Source organism: Camelina sativa, chromosome 11, assembly GCF_030686135.1.
Source record: "Camelina sativa cultivar CO46 ecotype springtype chromosome 11, ASM3068613v1".
NCBI lineage: Eukaryota > Viridiplantae > Streptophyta > Magnoliopsida > Brassicales > Brassicaceae > Camelina > Camelina sativa.
In genome coordinates this window covers 35,927,305-35,940,153 of record NC_141890.1, presented here as the reverse complement: position 1 = coordinate 35,940,153, position 12,849 = coordinate 35,927,305, and the positions used below count along the sequence as shown (strand labels likewise).

General features: G+C 36.3%; 3 protein-coding genes and 1 long non-coding RNA gene across 4 annotated transcripts; 2 read left to right on the top strand and 2 right to left on the bottom strand.

Annotated features, from left to right (window-relative positions):
* The first annotated feature begins 509 nt into the window (after positions 1–509).
* LOC147934866 (uncharacterized) lies at positions 510–4,527 on the top strand. The gene is made up of 5 exons (XM_087472833.1): positions 510–798; positions 1,010–1,593; positions 3,109–3,331; positions 3,509–3,744; positions 4,255–4,527. Exons 1-5 carry the CDS (start codon positions 510–512, stop codon positions 4,525–4,527), a joined length of 1,605 nt encoding a protein of 534 aa, XP_087328959.1.
* A 1,664-nt stretch (positions 4,528–6,191) lies between these two features.
* On the bottom strand, positions 6,192–7,573 carry LOC104728619 (uncharacterized). The gene is made up of 6 exons (XM_087472832.1): positions 7,504–7,573; positions 7,148–7,387; positions 6,825–7,075; positions 6,665–6,733; positions 6,356–6,612; positions 6,192–6,246 (listed from the first exon to the last, which is right to left on the bottom strand). The coding sequence occupies exons 1-6, from the start codon at positions 7,571–7,573 to the stop codon at positions 6,192–6,194; spliced, it is 942 nt and encodes a 313-aa protein (XP_087328958.1).
* Positions 7,574–8,724: 1,151 nt separating this feature from the next.
* Positions 8,725–9,386, bottom strand: LOC104728618 (protein DOWN-REGULATED IN DIF1 11-like). The gene has a single exon (XM_010447579.2). The coding sequence runs from the start codon at positions 9,357–9,359 to the stop codon at positions 8,838–8,840; it is 522 nt and encodes a 173-aa protein (XP_010445881.2). The 5' UTR covers positions 9,360–9,386; the 3' UTR covers positions 8,725–8,837.
* Positions 9,387–10,879: 1,493 nt separating this feature from the next.
* Positions 10,880–12,012, top strand: LOC147934865 (uncharacterized). Its single transcript, XR_015570944.1, has 4 exons — positions 10,880–11,274; positions 11,359–11,421; positions 11,510–11,582; positions 11,741–12,012. It is a non-coding gene; the product is annotated as an uncharacterized LOC147934865 (long non-coding RNA).
* The last annotated feature ends 837 nt before the right edge of the window (positions 12,013–12,849 follow it).

The window sequence follows — 12,849 nt, the reverse complement described above, 5'->3', positions numbered from 1 at the left end:
CTGAATTGGCTCGATATAAATTTTTTAAAAAAATTTGGCTCCATCGAAGGGAACATCACATTCAACAACAGTGTCCAATCTCCTCTTACGATGTCCATATTTCTCAAGGCGTACCAAATCATGTCGGTCATCATAAATTTAGCATCATCGTCTTTGATTCCAACTCCTATGATGGGTTTAGTATGTTTGGTTTCTAGAGTGTTCTTACCACGGTTTGTGTAAACCCTAGATAAACAGTATAAATAAGGTTGTCATCTAAATCAATAAGATCAAGTCAGTTTAATACCTAATTTAAGAGGAGTCTAGTCACTCAATCTATTTCCACGGTGGTGTCGTTGTACACGCTGTCAAGCTCCGACAACCCTGGTACTATCATCACCTCTGTTCTGTTGAATGGAGACAACTACAACAAATGGTCTGAAGAGATGTTAAATGCTCTTCAACCCAAAAGGAAAACATGCTTCATTGATGGGATGACATAGTTTGACAGATGGAAGACGGTAAACTCAATGATCGTGGGTTGGATAAGGATTTCGATTGAGCCAAAAGTTAAGTCAACCGTAACTTTCATTTATGACGCTCATCTTCTGTGGGATGAGTTGCAGCAGCGTTTCTCCGTAAGTAATAATGTCTGTGTTCATCAGATCAAAGCTCAACTCGCTTCATGTCGACAACACGGTCAGACGGTCATCGAGTACTACGACAAGCTATGTCATCTTTGGGATGAATTGAAAAACTATCAAGCAAGTCCGGTGTGTCTCCATGGTTCGATTATGACTACAATTGTTAATGAGAGGGGTAATTAGAAACTTCACCATTGTAATGGGTCTTGATGATGCACGATTTGGAGGAATATCTATGAGTCTTATTAATATGGATCCGCTTCCCACCCTTGGTGTTGCTTATTTTAAAGTAATCCGAGAAGAACAAAGGCTCAATGCTTCTTGTCTTTAGGAAGAACGACAAGAGATTGTAGGGTTTGTGGCTCATTAACAAGTCTATGTGGTAGCTTTTTCCGCCGAAACTGAAGTTCAAACCGGGACCCGTGCCGAGTCTTCTATCATCAAGTGTCGTCCTATTTTGTGTTCTCACTACGGATGTTCGGGCCATGAGAAGAAGGATTCTTGGTCTATAGTGGGCTTTTCCGATTGGTGGACCGAGCGTAGTGGTGTTGGATGTGGTTCTGGTAGTCACAGACGCAAAACTGGTTTTGGTTGTGGTAGAGGGCAAGTTGCTACAGCTCACGCGACAAGTTCCAATCTGTCTTTGTTTCCAAAGTTTACAAAAGACCAACTTCGTGTTCTCTCTCAGATGATTCAAGAGGAAACATCTGCTGGTAGTTCCAATAAATTGTCTAGTAAGATGCACTTTTGGGATGTTATTCTAGATACAGGGGTTGCTTACCATATGACTGGTCAACTTTCTCTATTAACTAATGTTGTCTCTATTCCACCTTGTTTGGTTGGTTTTGCAGACGAAAACAAAACGTTTGCTTTGAATATGGGAGAGTTTCCACTTTTCGAGAAAGCTGCACTAACTAATGTGCTTTATGTGCCAAAGTTGAATTGCACTTTGATTTATGTATCTAAGATTGTAAAGCAAACGAAGTTTATGGTCACGTTTAATGATACAATTTGTTTTTTATAGGACCGTTTTTAGAGAACTTTGATTGGAAGAGATGAAAAGCGTGATGGGGTTTATTATATAACAGATGTTCCTACTGCTAGCGTCTGTTCTGATCAAGCTTTATGGTTTCAACGGTTGAGTCATCCAAGTTTTTCTGTATTTTCAGCTTTACCTATGGTTTCTATTTCTTATTCGTATGTTAGCTCTCGTTCTTGTGACATGTTTTTTAGCTAAGCAAACTAGAAAAGTTTTTCCTTAAAGTATTAATAAAGCTTTAGATTGTTTTTTTTAATTCAATGTGACGTTTGGGGACCCTATCCTGTTCCGTCTTCATGTGGTGCTGTTTATTTTTTTTGACAATTATGGACGATTTCTCAAGATCTGTATACATATCTTATGCTCGAAAAATCTGACGTACTGATAATTCTCACAAACTTTCTTGCCTACATCGAAAAACAGTTTGGCAAGAGTGTGACGATGGTTCATAAATGAGACTGAATTCATGTGTCTCTCGGGTACATTTCATAAGCTTGGTGTAGTTCATAAAACTTCATGTGTCGAGACTTCACAACAAAATGGTCGCGTTGAAAGGAAGCATATGCATATTCTTAATGTAGCATGTGCTTCTACCAGTTAAGTTTTTGGGAGAAGCTATTTTAAAAGCTGCATGTTTGATCAATCGTACACCAACCTCCATTCTTCACAATCGTTCTCCTTCACGGCTGCAAACCATGCTATGATCAGTTGTGTGTTTTCAGGTCAGCTTTTTATGTCCATCTTGTTTCACGTGTTAGGGACGAGTTTGGTGAATGAATTCTTCTATGTGTTTTTGTGGGATACCCGGTGGGTTAAAAAGGATGGCAAGTTTTTGATGTTGAACGAAATCAATTTTGGTCTCGTGGGATGTTATTTTTCGAGAAGATGTTTTTTTGTTTGCTTTTCTTCGTGTGACAGGCTGGTTATGCCATAGTCTCGTTGTGACATCCTGGTTTGCGGAGAGGTTTAAAAGAATTAATTTGGCCACCTATGTCAACAAAGTGCACTTATTTTTTTGGTCAAGGGTCTTGAGAGAACTCCAGTGTTAATCTTGCTTGAGCTGGAGTAGTCTCAGGATGGATAACCTTTTGGGAAGTGACTGTCGGAACTGTCCGAGTGAGGACAAAACACAGGGAAAGATCATTTGGTGATTTGTAGGGACTGTAACAAGTCTTTAAAACCTCCCGGACGTAGCAACTGGCTGTCAGATATAGATGGGCTCACGGACCTGGTAAGAGGATGTGAGGCCCATTAAGGAAGGTGGGCCCATGGACTGAGATTGGATATATGGCCCACTGAGAGGTGGTGGTTGGGGCGTTACACTCGAACTATTCACTCTCCAATAGATGATGAAGATTGGTCAAAGGCTGTCGACAGGAGGAATATTCTTTTTCCTGCTGTTCCTACCGTTTCCTTTCCTGGCGTGCATTCGGTTGCTCATTTCAGTACGCTACTGACGGTTCTCAGCCCCAACAAAATGTCTATGTTCAGGCTATCTCAGTCCTGACTATAGAGAAAACTATCACCACTCTGTCTCCTGAGATTTCTCCAGATGCGGATGGTTTGTCGTCTTCTGACTCTCTTGTTCAGTCCATGTCTTCGTCTCGCAATGTGTCTGCCTGTTCTACGTCTTCTCCAGCGTTTGTGGAAACCACGCCTCCTCGTCAAGGCAAACGAAAAATTAAACAATCTGTTTGCTTAAAGGATTATGTGTTTTACAACACGACTAGTGACTTGATAACCCCTCATGCTCTCACATCCTCTTATTCTTAGTCCTCGACGCCGGTCCATGATAATTCTTTGTATCCTTTTATATATTTGATTTCCAATGCTAAGTTTTTTGCAGGCCAACGTGCATACTTAGCTGCCATCACTAATGCTGAGGAACCCAATATTTTTAAAGATGTTGTTCATATTAAGATGTGGAATGACGCTATAGGTACAAAAGTCGATGCTCTCGAGTTCAAGAAGACTTGGGATGTTGTTGATCTTCCACCGGGTAAGGCGGTGAATGGGAGCCAATGGGTTTTTAAAACCATGTACAACGCTGATGGATCCATTGAACGTTACAATGCAATGCTTGTAGTATGAAGGGGTGGATTTTAACGAGACTTTTGCAACAGTTGTGAAAATGACTACAGTCCGTACACTTATACGTCTTGTTGCGGTAAACAATGGGAGGTTTATCATATGTTTGTTCACAACAATTTTTTTCATGGCGACCTTGAGGAAGAGGTTTTTATGCTTCCTCCCAGTTTTCGACACTCTCATCCTAACAAAGTTTGTCGCCTTAAAAAAGACATTATATAGGCTTAACAAGCTCCTCAGTGTTGGTTCAAGAAGCTCTCGGATTCTTTGCTTCGTTCAAGCCTATGATAATTATTCTTTGTTCTCTCATACTCGTGAGAATATCAAACTTTGGATGTTGATTTATGTTGATGATCTTCTCATTTGTGGCAATGATAGTTATATGCTGCAAAAATTCAAAGACTATTTGGGGAAATGTTTCTCAATGAAGGATTTAGGAAAGTTGAAATATTTTCTTGGCATTAAAGTTTCACATAAGGAATAGTTTTGTCATAACATAAGTAGGCCTTGGCTATTATTGTAGACAATGGTAATCTTGGTGCCCGACCTGCACTCACCCCTCTTGAAGAAAACCATCATCTTGCTGATAATGATGGTATATTGCTCACCGATCCTACACCATATCATCGTCTAGTAGGGCGCTTGCTCTATCTTTTTCATACATGCCCTGAGTTGTGTTATCCAGTACATGTGTTGTCTCAGTTTATAAAGAATCCACGGGAAGCTCACTGGGATGCGACTTTACGTGTTGTTAAGTTCTTAAGGGGTTCAACGTGACAAGGGATTCTTCTTCGGGCATATTCTAATTTCTCTCTCACGATGTATTGTAACTTTGATTGGTCTACTTGTCCCATCACTCGTCACTCTCTTACAACATATGTTGTCCTTCTTGGCAGTTTCCTGATCGCTTGGAAGACTAAAAAGCAGGATGTCGTCTCTCATTCTTCCGCATAATCAGAATATCGCGCTATGTCTGTTGCTCTTCGCAAAATTAAATGGTTTTGTAAATTGATAAAATAATTTGGTATTGACCAGTCTACGCCAAGTTGGTTGTTTTGTGATAGTAAAGCTGCTATCCACATTGCTGCTAATCCGGTCTTCCATGAGCGCACCAAACACATCGAAAATGATTGTCATGCTGTTTGTGATGCGATCTATGATGGTATAATTTCTACTCAACATGTTCGGTCTGAAGAACAGTTTGCGTTGATTTTGACAAAAGCACTAGGTCGTCTGCATTTTCTCTATCTCATGTCCAGGTTGAATGTTCAAGACTTTACACTCCAACGTGAGGAGGAGTATTAGGGTAATGTAATGGGCTTAGTATGTTGGACCCTTAGAGTGTTTACGGTTTGTGTAAACCGTAGATAATCATGTATAAATAAGGTTGTCACCTAAATCAATAAAGATCAAGTCAGTTTAATACCTAATTCTACAAGAATGAAGTCTTTATGGGACCGAACTCATGTTTGAAGATAATCTGTCTCGACGTTGATCCTCAACTTATTCGTGTTTTTTTTGCGGTCAAAATGGTGATCAATTTGGAAACTAAGCAGAGGGAATGGATTGTTCATCGTTAGGTTAAATTTAGGGAATAATGAAGATTGTTTGGTTTCTTTATTTCTTTTATAATGAATATCAGAAATCTCATATCTCACACTTACCTTTTTTCTTTTCTTTTCCTAAAACAAAAATTTCAAGTAGTTAAAGTACCACCTCAGATCGATCCTACCAGAATTCGACTCCACTAAGTCGCGTGACTCTGCGTAGTAGAGATTAATTATGGATTGGGCATTGTTGATTCAATGATGACAAAAAAAAAGAATTTTAGTGCTAGTTTTTTTTAATGAACTAAAAACAAAAACTAAGATAGAAATTTATAATAGTTATGATGCCAATAACTAATAAAATAAAAACAATAATTCTTATCAAACTAATGTTTTTTTTTTGTAATGTGAGAAGTATATAAAATTTTACACCAAAATATTTTTATTTAACCAAATAAAATGTGTCAACATTTACAACAATTAATTCAAATATAGAAAAATAATATAGACTAATAATCATTACTCAAAATTGTTTTAAAGAAGGGTCAAAAATAATATAGACTAATAATTATATTTAACCAAATAAAATGTGTCAACATTTACAACAATTAATTTAAATATAGAAAAATAATATAGACTAATAAATAATAATCATTACTAAAAATTGCTCATTATATTCTCCTCCTCTATCACTTCAAAATATTTTTATAGTTCTGTGACGCTGGTTTTCTACTTCGAGTGTGAACTCTTTGAATTTTTCTAGTTCCTCATCTTTGCTATGCAAGAGATATATATAGCAATATCTTGTGCAATCATCAATGAAGGTAACAAATTATTTCTTACCACATCTAGTTTGCACATATTTTAAATCACATATATATTTGCGAACTAGACCTAGAGGTTCAGTTGTTCTTTCAACCCATGATGAGGGAGTTTTAGTGAGTTTGGCCTGTACGCACATTTCACATTTTTCTTGGTTGGTTTTGAATTTTGGAATTAAATTAAAGTTTCGCATTTTTCGTATTGTTTTATAATTGACATGTCCTAAACGTTCATGCCAAGTAGTAAATGACTCAACCAAGTAAGCAATAGGATTTTCTTTCATTTCAGAAACAGAAGCAGAAGCTACATTTTTCAGAAGGAATGTCATTATAGACATCTTGGTCAGTCCACCCTTAACAAAATCCTTTCCCAGATACACCCAATTTTTCTTAAGAACTAACTTATCAGACTCATAATTAACGGAGAAACCATTCTTGCTTAGCATTGTTCCAGAGATGAGATTCTTCCGCATGTCAGGTACATGCTTCACATTCTGCAAGGTGAGCTCATGATCAAAAGTTAGCTTCAGAACTACTTTCCTTTACCTTCAATCTTATCACTGCCGTGTTTCCCACGAAAAGCTGCTTGTTTGCACTTAGGTGGTGAACATAGTCCTATCAGAGCATATGTGTATGGTAGCACAAGTGTTGTAGTGCCACTCCACTGGGTTGTCTTCCACCATGTTACATTCAGTAAGAATCAAACCATGTCTTCTTTAGTTAGGTATGCCTGGATCTTGAGATCTTTGGTTTTGCTTTTGCAAACTTCAGCCTGGTGCCCAATCTTGCCACAATGATGACACTTCCCTTTGAACTTCCTCTCAAGGTTGCTCTTCTTGAAGTTTGTTGCAGATGACGCTTTCAAGGTATTATGAGGAATAAAGATCCTATTACCCTTACCTTTCAGCTTGGCTTTATGCTCAACTACATGTACATCATGCCCCTGGTTTTGAGCACCTAAATGAACCCCACGATTGTTATCCTCAATCCTCAACCTTCATATGAGATCATGAAGAGACATTTTCTTACGTTTGAAGTTAAGGTAATGCTTGAAATCCGACCAGCCTGGTGGTAGCTTCTCGATCAAGCAATTCATTTTGAAGACATTGCATATCGACATCTCTTCCAACTCTATCTCTAAAAAGATGCGTTGAAGAGCCTCCACTTGTTCCATAATTGGTTTAGGATCCACCATCTTGAAGTTCAGAAACTTCGTATTTGAGAATTTCTGCATCCCAGACTCATCAGTCTTGTACTTATTCTCCAAAGCTAGCCACAATGTTATGAAGTCTTGTACATATTGTAGAGGTCGTACAAATCATTGACCAAACGGTTCAGAATCTGACATTTGTAACAATAGTCTCCTTGAGTCCAACTATCCATACTTCCAACCACATACACATTTGTGGCGCCTTGTGGAAGAGTTGGTGGATCCTCTGTGAGGTATCTTTCCATGTTCATGCTGGTCAAGTAGTAGCGCATCTTGTTTTGTCACGTTTTGAACCCAACTTTGTCATCAAACTTATCTGGCATCATCCCTTGGGAAGCTAAGGGTGGTATCCCCATGTGGATTGATCTATTACCGAGAAGATTTTGACGCACATTTTCCATACTAGAACTGGTAAGCTTCGTGTTTTCAAGTTCTTTAGCAAGACGTAAAGCCAACTCTTCAGGAGTCTCAGCAGAGGTCTTAGGAACTCTATCACCGTCAATATTGTTGGTGTTGTTTCTTGACATTCTGTTTAACAATAAACAGATTTGATTAGTATGTTAATCAAACAATTCAAGTAATTAAATTACACTGAATTAGTTTTGCAAACTCGCTTAAGAAGCATTCGCAGAAACACGTTTCGCATTTCACAAACTCACTCAAGTAAGAGCGTTCGTGAAAACCAGAGAGAGTAGAGAAGAAAGAAGTAAAATCGTTCTTCTATAAACTTTCCGCGTAAGCACCAAAAAATGATAGCATAATCAGTTGTAAGAAAATTATGAAATCATTTTTTAAAATAAAAAATTCGAAAAACTCTCAATCCGTTTAAAGCGATAAGCAGAAAGAATAAGGTCAACGATGCTCGAGAATATATGGTGAAGATATGATGTTTTTTTCCTTATAAAAGAGAATGAAACCATATATAAAGGAGTGAAAACACACTACCAATTTCCGATGTGAGACATTTTCCCAAACATCTCAAATAGCTCACTTTACACTTTTATATCTCATTTAAATCAACTTTATTTTGGACGTATGAGTATACCATCTTGTAATACTCGTTTCCAGTTTTCCATTGCAGTATCAACCCAAAAATTCCGTTTAACATTTTGGCCTGAATTTGACTGGAAAGTCGCCGGACAGTCGTTGTCTCAAAACCTACAGTTTTCTGAAATTTTATTTCTGAAAATTCAGTTCCAACACCTTATTCAAGCCGTTTAGTAAAGGATAAGGTCAACGATGCTTGGTGGGTTCAAGGATAAGAGTATGGTGGCCGATGGATCCGAGGCTTCACCACAAGTCCACAACTTATATAGATTTGTACAGTTGTAGCCTCGGGTCCATTTAGCATATGCGTTTTTAGTTATGTTGGACTAGTTCGAATGATTGATGTATAAAAACGTAAAATATTTTTTTATTGCTCTCGCTTTTTGATTAGTAAAAACAATTTGTTAACAGTCAATTTACAAAAAACGCATAGACACATCATCAAGACAAGGGAATATTAATTTAGTACTCCCAAGAGACCGGAGCGCCAATGTTGCTCCCAACTCTACGGACACAATCGTTCCATGACTGTTTGCTTTTTGGAATACCCTTAGAAGCAAAACTTTTATGCTCATACGAGGTGAATATGAACTTAACCCATACGAGATGACAATCTTTGCCAATCTTCAATACATGATGACAACATTCATCAGTAATTTGAGGAGTCTCAGCGAACATGTTCTTGAAAACCTGACCTCCGCATTTCTTGCCTTGCTTTTCAATGCAAGCGTCAAGAAAATCGAGCTGTTTGTGCGAGTAATGGCTAGCAAGCTCTGTGTCATACTCCATTGCGGGTGAATCAGCCTCTTCAAGTGGAGCTTCATCAGGAGATTCGACGTAAATTTCGAAATCTGAAGTTGGAGAATCAGCCACATCTTCTAGTACCTCGTCTGTATATGGATTGATTATCTGGGAGAAAGTCGGACGAACCATGTAAAACATTACTATGGACACCATCATTACCATGAGAAGAGACTTTGCCATTTTTTGCTTTTGGTTTTGGATGTAAGATTTTTGTTTTTGTTTGTCAATGTAAGATTGGTGACAAGAAATAAGAGATGTTTTATAAGGTAATCAGTAAAGGTGTTGAATTGATAAAACGTTTATTTATTAATCGTTTTATTAGGTAATCGGTAAGGGTGTTAATTGATAAAACGTTTATTCATTAATAGTTTTATGTTATGAAATTCATAAACCTCAACATTTAATTGAAGCATATAGTTAACATATATACAGAAATGATGAAACAAAAACTTATTTATTTATCTATATTATTATTTTGGGAGAATTGGAAATAAATGATATATTTTTTTAAAAATGTCTAAATATACTTTATTTTCACAAGTTTGGTCATATAGGTTTTATAATAATCAAAAACCAGTTTTACCCTTAATTTTATATAAATTTAAATAATAAAAATATAAACTCCTAATTAATTAAAAATATTCCTAACATTAAATTTCAAAATTCTTAATCTTTTTTTTCTTTTCTTTGAAGTTTTTCCCTTCTTTCTCCTCAAGAACTCAAGGCGTCGTTTGTTTTTTTGGCCGGAGATTAACGTTTGGTGGCTCCGCTAACACCAACGTTAATGCTTTTGTTGTATTTTGTTTCTAAACTATGAAATTGTTGCAAGTTTCTTCTTCAAAGATTCATTGGTGATTCTCTTGGCCGTCAACCAATCATCCCACCGCCATCCATAAGAGTTTTTGTGGTTGGTGTTACGGTAAGGGCAGCTTCTTCCAAGCTTTCTCCACTCGAACCAACATCCAGGTCTGGGTGAAATCTGATGTTTCTTGTCTCCTTCATACCGGATCTAGTCGATTACATATTAGAGAAGCAAAACTCTAAAAAACCCAACTTTATCGGAAATGAGAAATCAAAAAGGGGTTTTTACAAGAGAGGGTTGATAATTCTGAATTTCGAACATCATTGAGCCAATTTTTGCACTTAGTCTTGATAGAAATTTCAATCATCTTCATATCTTTGAGAAGCGCTTCGACCTGATCTTGCTTCGTCTGTATAATCTTGACAAAACTCTCAAATATTAAATCCCAGTTTTCCTGTTCCGAAGATTCTCCAGACACAGATTTAATCTAACGCAATACCCAAGTTCCAGTACCAATCAAAGAAGCACACTTCACACAAGAGTTGTATGTAGAGTGAGGAAATCAAACCGGAGTCTTACCGCAAATAAGGAAAAATTCAGACTCCGGCGATTAAAAGAGAGAAGAAAAAGGGTCACTCTAGGATATATAAGAAATATTTGCTAGTAACCACAATAGTTTTATATGGTCGAGTGGTTATTGAAATGTTAGTGCGGTGACTTTGTTGGTTCGAGTCCTCGTTACAACTTTTTTTTTTTTTTTTTTTTTAAATCAGATTAAAGTCTAAACGGACAGTTAAGCACAAATCACCTTTTCTTAGACCATGTGCATCAGTGTATTTTGCTTCCGTCCCACATAATTAAAATGTTAAATTTAAATCGAAATGAATGAATTATGAATGGGACGTATCTACAAACGGGACATATTTTCGTCCGTCCTTCACAACACGTGGCGGCGTTTAAAAAATCTCATCTTTTTTCTTTTTCTTTTTTCTGTTCTCTCAATTTACCTGAATCGGGTTGAGATGAGCTCTGATCCACCGGCGGCTGGTGACGGTGGCGAACAAGCCGCTGCTGCGGGAACGAGCGTGCCTTCACCGTCGTCATACGACAAACAAAAGGAGAATCTCTTCAAATCTGATTTTGTGTTCCTCCCTTCAAATCTCTCAACTTTGTTATGATTCCGAATCTGAAAATTGTTTCTTTTTTGGGTATGTGAAGCCTTTGGCTGATGCAGAAGGAGCTAGGAAACAGAAGATGATTGAGCTGCTGAAATCTCATGGCGGTTTATCTTATGTGAGTTTTTTTTGAATTTCCTTTTGATCTTTGTATTGTGTATTGCTTTAGATTAGACATTGTCCGTTTTGTTTCATTCTTTAGGGTAGGTAGTGGGAAATTGAACCTGCTGAGCTGGATTTCTCAAACGCCGCAATGATTGGAAAGGTTTGTATTTCGAGCATTCTCTGCGTTTTAGTTCAATACGATGGAGTTTGCTGTTTGTAAAAACTGCTTCTTGTATTTTGTATTTCAGGAACGTTCTTCTGGTTAATTCAAGTGCAGACCACTTGAAAGTTGGAGACTTTGGGCTAAGTAAACTCATAAAGGTTCAACACTCTCATTGATGATTAATTAGTGATCTTTTCCCTATTGATCTGTTTGTGTTTAGTGTTTATGCTTCTGCTTGTGGAGCAATCTTGATTCGTTTTGTTCTGTATTTATTGTTAGAGTGTATGATTTATGAAACTACTGGTATTGTTATTAGTGCTGCAGTAGATTCAGAGACACACGAGGAAATTGCAATCAAGAAGATAGGTAAAGCCTTTGACATTCTTATTTGTACGGTTGCCTCATATAGTGTTTAAGCTCTGATGTTTAGCCTTTTTCTTTCATTGGTTCATAAGCTATCTTGAAACACAAGAAATTTTTGTATGAGGATTGTCCTTGTAATCCAAAATATTTGTTTTTTTTTTCAAGCTTTTGTAATTTTGTAATTTTCTAATGGTTTTAATGTCAATGTTATATGTTTTATTTACATTAAAACTTTTATATGTTTTTAATTATTAATTTAAATAATTAATTTTTTAAAATTTAAAATACTATTATTTTTTCTAGAGGACCAACTGTGAGGGACACCAATGCTCATACCAAACTTAAGAAACTTTGAAAATAAGATTAATATATTTGAAGGACCAAAATTTGTCCCACACCGCTGCACATGCCCTTATGTTAAGGAACAAAAATTAAGGTTTGAAATTCAAATTAGAACATAATCCTAACCAACAAATATGATCTTGGATAAATATTTAGTTTCCTTTTTTAAAGATTCAGTTTTTATATTTAGTGATCTCTAAAAGTTTCAGAGTATACATTCTACCTTTTTGTAGTAGATATCTACTAAATTTATCAGAGATAGAGTAAAAAGAATAAAACATATTCTAACGTTTTCAGAACATAGAGTAAACCGTAGAAGGTTTATACTAAAAAGTTTAGAACCTAAAGTAAACCGTAGAATACATACTCTGAATATTGTAGAATTTTGGATTTCGGACTACTAAACTATTTAGAACAAAAACCTTTTCTGAAATTAGTATAGCATGTACAAAATGTTAGAATACAAAATCCGTTATTTTCAGAATAGTAGAAGATGATTTCTAAATTTTTTATATCAAATTTTATCCATCAAAAAGTAACTTATACATTTTTTTTATTTTTTGTAAAAAATTATATAACCTCTGTTATTGTATATCTACTTATTCTCCTATATTTCATATTTTACAATTTATTAAATTTGAGTTTATGAATTTGTATGGGTATTTTAGGTAAAAATGACTATTTTCAAAAAAAGGTGTATATGAATAAAAAAAGTTTTAG

What these genes read in the sequence shown, in the direction of transcription:
- LOC147934866 (XM_087472833.1), top strand. Translation starts at nt 510, where the DNA reads ATGATCGTGGGTTGGATAAGGATTTCGATTGAGCCAAAAGTTAAGTCA. An exon ending in TACAATTGTTAATGAGAGGG is followed by an intron (nt 799 to 1,009) that starts GTAATTAGAAAC and finishes TCTATGTGGTAG; the next exon opens with CTTTTTCCGCCGAAACTGAA. An exon ending in AACGTTACAATGCAATGCTT is followed by an intron (nt 3,745 to 4,254) that starts GTAGTATGAAGG and finishes TAACATAAGTAG; the next exon opens with GCCTTGGCTATTATTGTAGA.
- LOC104728619 (XM_087472832.1), bottom strand. Translation starts at nt 7,573, where the DNA reads ATGGAAAGATACCTCACAGAGGATCCACCAACTCTTCCACAAGGCGCC. An exon ending in GCATTACCTTAACTTCAAAC is followed by an intron (nt 7,076 to 7,147) that starts GTAAGAAAATGT and finishes GGGTTCATTTAG; the next exon opens with GTGCTCAAAACCAGGGGCAT. An exon ending in GTTGAGTCATTTACTACTTG is followed by an intron (nt 6,247 to 6,355) that starts GCATGAACGTTT and finishes ATGTGCGTACAG; the next exon opens with GCCAAACTCACTAAAACTCC.
- LOC104728618 (XM_010447579.2), bottom strand. Translation starts at nt 9,359, where the DNA reads ATGGCAAAGTCTCTTCTCATGGTAATGATGGTGTCCATAGTAATGTTT.